At 33.3% G+C, this 8,907-nt stretch overlaps 1 protein-coding gene across 1 annotated transcript; it reads left to right on the top strand.

The window, feature by feature from the left end:
* The first annotated feature begins 3,132 nt into the window (after positions 1 to 3,132).
* Positions 3,133 to 7,577, top strand: LOC145117745 (sugar transport protein 13-like). Its single transcript, XM_079054056.1, has 4 exons — positions 3,133 to 3,367; positions 3,716 to 4,038; positions 6,168 to 6,292; positions 6,367 to 7,577. Exons 1-4 carry the CDS (start codon positions 3,232 to 3,234, stop codon positions 7,346 to 7,348), a joined length of 1,566 nt encoding a protein of 521 aa, XP_078910182.1. The 5' UTR covers positions 3,133 to 3,231; the 3' UTR covers positions 7,349 to 7,577.
* The last annotated feature ends 1,330 nt before the right edge of the window (positions 7,578 to 8,907 follow it).

The raw sequence follows: 8,907 nt of genomic DNA, 5'->3' as shown, positions 1-8,907 counted from the left end.
GGAGGCTAAGGTAATTCTTGGTATAAGAATTAAACAAGGAAACAATGGGATTTCAATTTCTCAATCTCTTTACATTGAGAAGATATTGAAAAAGTTTAACTTTGGGAATTGTTCTCCTATTAGCACTCCTATAGATCCTAGTCTCAAGCCTCTACCTAATAAAGGATATCCAGTGTCTCAATTTGAATATTCTAGGGGTATTGGTTGTCTAATGTATGCCATGATTAGTACTAGGCCTGATATAACATATGTTGTGGGAAGGCTTAGTAGATATACTAGTAATCCTAGTTCACATCATTGGCAAGCTGTGAGTAGAGTATTCAAGTACTTGAAAGGGACCATGAATTATGGTTTAACTTATAGTGGATATCCTTCTGTTTTGGAAGGTTATTCAGATTCCAGTTGGATTAACAACTTAGAGGATCACTCCTCTACAAGTGGTTGGGTGTTTCTTCTTGGAGGAGGTGCCATTTCTTGGGCATCTAAGAAACAGACTTGTATTACTAACTCAACCATGGATTCTGAGTTTGTTGAATTGTCTGCTGCTGGTAAAGAAGCTGAGTGGCTAAGGAATTTGATTTATGAAATTCCATTATGGCCCAAACCGATATCTACCATTTCTATTAGATGTGATAGTGCTGCAACCTTGGCTAAGGATTATAGTCAAGTGTACAATGGAAATTCTAGACATTTAGGTGTTAGACTCAACATGATTCGTGAGATCATCATGACTGGTGTGATATCTGTGGAGTTTGTAAGAACTCAGTTGAATTTAGCCGATCATCTAACCAAAGGGTTAGCAAGAGATCTTGTGCACAAGGCGGCTGCAGGGATGGGTTTAAAGTCCACTTGAAATCTTTTATATTGAGATACCCAATTCCTATCTAATGTAATATTAGATGCTGAATTCAATATGGAAAGCTTGATATTTGAAGATTGGAACACATTACAATCATCATCCCAAGGTATGTGTTCAGTACTGTAAGTTAAGGAGACTGAAATTTTATTTCTTAATAGTTCTTTGAAAAATTGCATTTTGCAGGTATAAGAACAAAAGAACTACCTATATAAGCATGAAGTTTAGCTGCTTCAAAAAGTTGGGACTTGACTTTGATATGCTTATTGAAGGATGGGACACAAGCTAGGAAAATATAGTGTCAAGTTAGAAATTATGAGAATGTAAATTGGTGTGTGTATTATCTTCATGTATTCACTTTGAATAGAAAGGGTTCAATCCTTAGTGACACCCGGATATTTGAATATTTGGATTGAGTAATATACTAATGTGAAATTCAATCGTCATGACATTTCATTTATGCATCAGTTTGTTGTTGTTTATGTTTTGCTTTAAGTTTAATCAGGATTACACTTAAATGGGGGAGGTTTGTTGGTGATTTAATATCATCAATATTATTTAAGTGTAATAAGATTAAATTTGTTGACCAAAAGTGATCTTGATGAATATTAAACAAGTTAGGATGATGTAGGAGTGCACACTTGTTCAACTTTTTCAAGATTCAAAGTACACTGTTATTTAGGGGCGAAGCCCCTAAACGAACGGGGGTCCGGGAACAGCGCCCCTGAGAGCGGGGTCCAAGGGACGGCAGCCCTTGGCGGGGTCCAAGGGACAGAGCCCCTGGCTGGGGTCGACAGTTTGACCATTGGTTTGACCCTTATCCAAATACCCGTTTTTATGTTAGTTTTTATGGTTTTATGACAGTTTGAAACTGTCATATGACAGTTTTCAGACAAAGATCATAAATCCGTTTTTTGGTCATTTTTCTGGTACATCTTGAAGAACATTTTCACAGTCATTCTCTGATTTCATATCTCTGAATTTCATCCAATTGAGTGTTCGATCTGTACCATCGAAATACTTCAATTTAATAGTGAATCACGACTTTCAGATAATCCAAGCAATCTGTTCATCCCCTATTTCTAACATTTATCATGTTCTTGAACTACCAACACAAAGTTTAAATAAATAAACACAATACTTTTGATTTATGACACAACAAAATACAAAGTAGTCAATAATACAATATTTTTCTTCCAACCAAAAATTACATAGATACAACAATATGTAAATATTATGGAATATGTAAAATTTTAAGGAGAAACGAAGACCATAAATATTTGGATTTTCGAGTGAGGTTTATACCAAGAGCTTAATGCACTTTAATAAGAATCTCTATTCGCCTCTGTGGCCTGTGCAGTTACACCATCAGTAGTTGATCCAATAATAAAATATTAGTACTAGTTTACAACTGTTAGGCAGTTTTAGAAACGTTTATAAGATTTGCCCTCCATCCCGTTGGAAAATTGGTGAAGAAAACGAAGTCAACACCCAAACTTTAACTATCACATACAATACCAATACGCATGTGAGAATTTGCTTATACAAAAGATATCGTTGACAAAATCTTTTTGTCGACATACTCTTATATAAAACAAAGTACAATTCAAATAATTCATGGGTTATAATGATAGAAAATTAGCGAAGAGCCCTCCAAACTTGTGAATAAATGCGTCAAAGTAATCCTTATAAAATTGTGATTAGAAAACCTATAAAATGCCGACATTGCTGAGTACCTTCGATAACACTTCTGAAAAAACAATAGATGTTTTTTTTTAAAGTTAAAGGATTTAAAAATAGTTTTTGCAATTGTTTTAAAATTAGAATTGGTAAATAAAATAGAAATCAAATATCCTTCTATTTTTTATTTTTACTTATCTTTTTTACTTATCTTCCTATCCAGTAGATCAAGATAAGGATAAAGATCAAAATGAGATATTAAGGGTGAATTAACAGATTTTACATATTATTATCTAATCTAAGTAGGAAGCTAAATAGAAGCAAAGTGTAAAAAGTGTAAAAGGATATTTAATTTTTCATAAAATAAACTATTTATTGATGTGGAAAAAAAGTGGTAACAGATAAAATTTGGCGAGAGCGTAATATGAGGAAAGTTAGGAAATCAGAATCTGTGTGACGACTGTCTGAGCCGGCGAAGAGGAAAAAAAGATGATAAGTACAGATGTCAATATTTGATTGGTGGACCCCACATCCCGTGAAAACAAACAATACGTTTTTCACTTCTCCAAATTTCCCTATTTAAACCCTTTCGTTAGCCAGATAAACCAGTTTTCAGTTCAGAGTTAATCCTGAGTGATCGCCTCTTTGTTTGATCGAAATATCACATCTAGAGATTTCACCTTTATCCTACCGTGATGGCTGGCGGAGGGTTAGCGGTAGCCGCCGCCGGAGGAGTAGAGTTTGAGGCCAAAATCACGCCTATTGTCATCATCTCATGCATTATGGCAGCAACCGGCGGCCTTATGTTTGGTTACGACGTCGGCGTTTCAGGTAAACAAACATCAAACCTCCTTCTCAAATCCCATTAACAGATCATATTCTGAATCCGATAATGAGGATTTGATTTTCACCTTATTTGGCTAATTCGAGGAAAGATCAAATCAGAAGAATATCATTGTTTTGCTTAACGCCCCAATTTAGTTGTTGATTGAATGATTGTTCAGATCCGGCATTCAACAATTAATACATTCGACATCGATCGTTTTTAACGTGAAATCAGATTGAAATATCTAATCAATTATTATTATGTTAATTTTTCTTAATTAGAGTGTTAGGTAGGTAGATCGTAACGATTTTCGTTATTTTTAATAACACAAATATTGAATGTGATCTACACAGGTGGAGTGACGGCGATGCCGGAGTTTTTGAAGAAGTTTTTTCCGGTGGTGTATAGGAAGACGGAGGAAGGCAAACTTGGTAGTAATTACTGCAAATATGACAATCAAGGCTTACAACTATTCACTTCTTCCTTGTATCTCGCTGGATTGACAGCAACTTTCTTCGCGTCTTACACCACGAGGAGACTTGGAAGAAGGCTGACTATGTTGATTGCCGGAGTTTTCTTCATCTTCGGAGTTATTTTCAATGCCGCTGCTCAAAACCTTGCCATGCTCATTGTTGGGAGGATTTTGCTTGGTTGTGGTGTTGGTTTTGCTAATCAGGTAATTTGTTCGATTTCTCAATATCTTTATTTTGTCTTTTTTAATAATTAAAAATTAACGATTAATAAACTAATAACAAATTAGTACAGCTTGCTTAACGTATTGTATAAAATTATAAATCCTTGATTTTGGATCTGTCGACGGGGTATGATACAAAATAATATAGTTTCAACAAATTCAGATTCTTAATGCATCATCATCATGAGTAGTCCACAATGTTGATTTGAAGTTGATACAAAATAATATATTTTTCAACAAATTCAGATTCTCAATCTATCAGCATCGTGGGTATAGTCAACAATGGTGATTTTAAGTTGATTCTTTTATGTGATGGTCTATTATTGTTGTCACATATATAGTAGATTTAGGTACTTTTAAGTCTTGACTTTGAATAGTATTATATTATTATCTTCATTGCCATTATTATTAAGAGGAAAATAAATAAATCCACTTTTAACATGTAAAGTCGATTAAGGATAATTCAAGTTTAAAGATAATATAAATAATAAATTATTCTTATGCAAGTTCCGATCTTAAGAGGATGCATGTTACAATGATTTAATTTTATTAAATTTTAATAATTGTTTATTTTATTCGACGAATGAAACAATTTCATTCTTTTCTGGATTTGATCTTGTAAAGCATTATCTATTACTGTTTTTTTCTGCACAAGAAAAGAAATATGGATAATGTATGGTAAGTATTTTTAATGAACATTATCTTTGTAATTTTTTCAAAATTTTAATCAAATTGTAAATTTGTTTTTCAAAAATAACTAGAAGTATTTTTTTTATATCATCTTTTATGAGTTTTAAAAGATTTATCATATTTTATCTTAAATACTATAATTTAATAATGTTATTTAATATGTTAAACGTATATGTTATAGTATTTAATTATTATACAAAACACTAAAACTAATATAAAATCTAATATCACATTTCGTTATTTTGTTTATTTCTTTATCATGTCAATTTTATTCCTTATCATTCATTTCATCTATACGTAGTTTACTCCCAAAAAATCATAACCAATAATAACAATAATAATTATGCATTAAATACGGAGTAATATATATTTTCCACACACAAAGCTGAAGTTAACAATAATAGTTATGCATTAAATGAAAAGATATTTTCCACACACAAAGCTGAAATAAAGCAAAGAAATTTTTTCAAGTCTTTAGGGAAGCATATCATATGGTCCACCCAACCACTACGTGTTGGTTTAAAGAAAGACAGCTCTGATTATTCATTTAAAATGTCATAAATGATATAAATGGAATGGAAAACAAAAATAAAATAAAATTTGTAGGATAGTTAAGTCAACTTAGTTATCATTTTCATATTATCTTTCAAAAAAAAATTGGATACTACAACCAAAGAATCTTTTTATGCTTCGTTAGACAAAACGTAAGCTTTATATATATTAATAGGATAAGTTCAACGAAACCAAACAAACGTTTATACGACTTAATTTTCGTTCTGTATATATCACCTTATATGTATATCTCGTTGTTTAAATAACTTTTTGAAGCAAACAATAAATGCAATACGGATTTACACCTCATATTTTTCAAACTTTAATAAATATAACGAGATTTATCCTCAAAAAGTCCGTGGCCTTAATTCATATAGCATTAGATAAGATAAAAAGGTCCCATCCCAAAAAGTTGAATCATGTGTTTTGTTTAAAAATTGAAAATAGTGATGTCTAGTGCATGTTTGGCATGCTTTGGATATTACTACGATCTAATCTTTCAATTTATGTCGGATGACATATCCTCTTTTCTTATCCTAGGATCATATCATATATATCCGTCTTCCCCATTCCAACTTTCTTGGCATTTCTAAAGTTTAATAATTGCACATGATTTCGTCCTAAACTGAAGTTTTTAGTTTTAAATTTTTAATTCGTAATTTAAAAAAAAAAAGGCTAAAAGCATAGTTGCACGTTGTAATAAAATTATTACATCAATAATATCTTATATAAATATGACAAAACTGATACGTAATGAACCAGTTCGAGTACATGATAATAATTGAAAAATGTTTGGCAAATAAACGTGAATTAATTAATTAATCAATCAATCAATCATAACGTGTGATGAATTAATGATTTTATTTCAGGCTGTTCCAGTATTTCTATCGGAAATAGCACCCACAAGAATACGTGGAGGTCTCAACATCTTGTTTCAACTTAATGTCACAATTGGGATTCTTTTCGCCAACCTCGTAAACTATGGAACAGCAAAGTAAGTTAATTTCATAAATTAAAAAAATATATTCAAATACATTTATTTATTTATCTATTGGGTTTAATTGACAGGATTGAAGGTGGTTGGGGGTGGAGACTCTCCCTAGGGTTAGCCGGAATCCCGGCGTTGATGTTGACAGTCGGCGCACTCTTGGTGGTTGACACACCAAACAGTTTGATCGAAAGAGGCAAATTAGAAGAAGGAAAAGCTGTTCTTAGAAAGATACGAGGAACTGATAATGTGGAACCGGAGTATTTAGAGCTCGTTGAAGCAAGTCGTATCGCTAAAGAAGTCAAACACCCATTCCGCAACCTCCTCCTCCGCAAGAACCGACCACCACTCATCATCTCCATCGCCCTACAATTCTTCCAACAATTCACCGGCATCAACGCCATTATGTTCTACGCGCCGGTGCTATTCAGTACACTCGGCTTCGGAAACGACGCTTCTCTTTACTCCACCGTGATCACCGGCGCCGTCAACGTCCTCTCCACGATCGTATCAATCTACTCCGTCGACAAACTCGGTCGCCGGATTCTTCTCCTGGAAGCCGGAGTCCAGATGTTCTTCGCACAAGTTGTAATCGCAATCATCCTCGGAATCAAAGTCACTGAAACCTCGGATAACCTCAGCACTGGTTTCGCTGTTCTGGTTGTGATCATGGTGTGTACGTTTATCTCGGCGTTCGCATGGTCGTGGGGGCCGTTAGGGTGGTTGATTCCTAGTGAGACTTTCCCGCTCGAAACACGGTCAGCCGGGCAGAGTATTACTGTGTGTATAAACTTGGTGTTTACGTTCGTGATTGCTCAAGCTTTTCTGTCGATGCTTTGCCATTTTAAGTTTGGGATCTTCTTGTTCTTTTCGGGGTGGGTGTTGATTATGTCGATTTTTGTGTGGTTTTTGGTGCCGGAGACGAAGAATATTCCGATTGAAGAGATGACGGAGAGGGTGTGGAAGAAGCATTGGTTGTGGAAGAGGTTTATGGATGATGATGATGAGTATGTTCATCATGATGATTTGGCAAAGAAGAATGGGTTTGTTGGGCCTTTGTAGAGACTGGGCCTGTTTGTGTGAAAATATTAGGGTAAAGCTATACAAAAATAAAAGCTACAGAAATACGGAATATGGAGTATAATTTAGTTGATGTTTATGATTTGCTTTTATTTTTTTTAGTCGGTAAAGTATAAAACCGAATAAGAAAAACAATTCTAGATTTTAAATTTTAATCTTGTTTGACCTTCTTCTTATATGAATTTTACAACACTCTGATGACATTGTGACATGAAGGTGCATTAGGAAAAGTTTTATCCTTAGTTTGTATTTACAAGTTGCTTTGTGACAAATGGTTTATAATTAAGCAAAAAAAAAAAAAATGATCTACCCTTCTGTTTTTTATTTATGTGCATGATTTAGCTACTTGTGATTTTAATTTGTAATTTTATAAGGGAATTTTGATGCAAAATTTAATTATTTGTTTGATTCTTGGGCAATATCCTTTTGTGATTCCATACATTTGAAGTGATTTCTTCCAAGAATGTGAAGTTTGTTGTATGTCTCTAGTATACTTAAAGAATAATTTGTATTTCTCCACTATTGGCGGTAGAAGATTGTAAGTGTCCTAAGTGGTATCGTGGTTTATACTCTCATTTTGAGGTTTTCCATACAAATTTCAAGTGTCTCGTATTAGTTGCTTACCTGTCGTTTTGGGCTAATCGATATTCATTATGAAGTGTTCTATTTGTTTACAGCTAATATAAGTAGGATTATCAATTTGAATGGTTTTAAATATCATGTTTGAAAATGCAAGATGGGAGACCTTTATGTGAAAGGTTGTTATTTGTCTGTGTTTGCTATTGATAAACCTAACAATAAAACATATGCAAAGTGAAATATTTTTCATAGAGATGTATAAGGGTATATTCAGCAATCCATAGTGGGTTAATGATAGTATTTTAAACTATATTAGTACGGAAACTAATGCTCGTACTATATAAGGTTAAGAAGTGGCCTAAATAGCCAATAAAATCACAGGTGGGCCTTCACGAGCTATGATATTTGATGCGTTTTCTAGGTTACAAAACAAATTAAATACGCATCGGAATCATAAAACTATTTTATGGGCACATGCAACGTAGATATCAATGGCTTTTCTCATAATAGTAACATACTATGAAAAGTATAAATTAAACTAGGTATAATCGAAAGTCACAAGTATTGAATTACATACCTTTGAGTATTATTGAAAGTACTCTACTCTTGATTCTTAAGTATTCTTCGGAAAGCAAGCAACAAAAGTATGGATGCCTCAATGGTTCACACCTAATACCCTAGAAACCCTAGGAACGAATTAGAGATAGGAGAGATGAGAGAATTTTTGATTTTGCTTCTCAAGAGGGTTACCCCCAAAAATCTTATGCCTAGGGTCTCTATTTATAGTTGATGGATCATCAGGATAAACCCTAATATGAATAATAAAATATTCCTATTTTATCTTATTCAATTTAGTTATCCTTATCAGTTAAGGAAGGCTTCCAGAACCCTTCTAGAACTTCATACAAACTGTAACATCCGTTTTTCCAGGTATATTTATTTCGAGTTTAATTTAATTACGA

The sequence above is a fragment of the Lactuca virosa genome, chromosome 5 (assembly GCF_052849685.1).
Source record: "Lactuca virosa cultivar CGN04683 chromosome 5, Lactuca_virosa_CGN04683_v6, whole genome shotgun sequence".
NCBI classification, from domain to species: Eukaryota; Viridiplantae; Streptophyta; class Magnoliopsida; order Asterales; family Asteraceae; genus Lactuca; species Lactuca virosa.
This window is presented reverse-complemented; position numbering and strand designations above follow the sequence as displayed.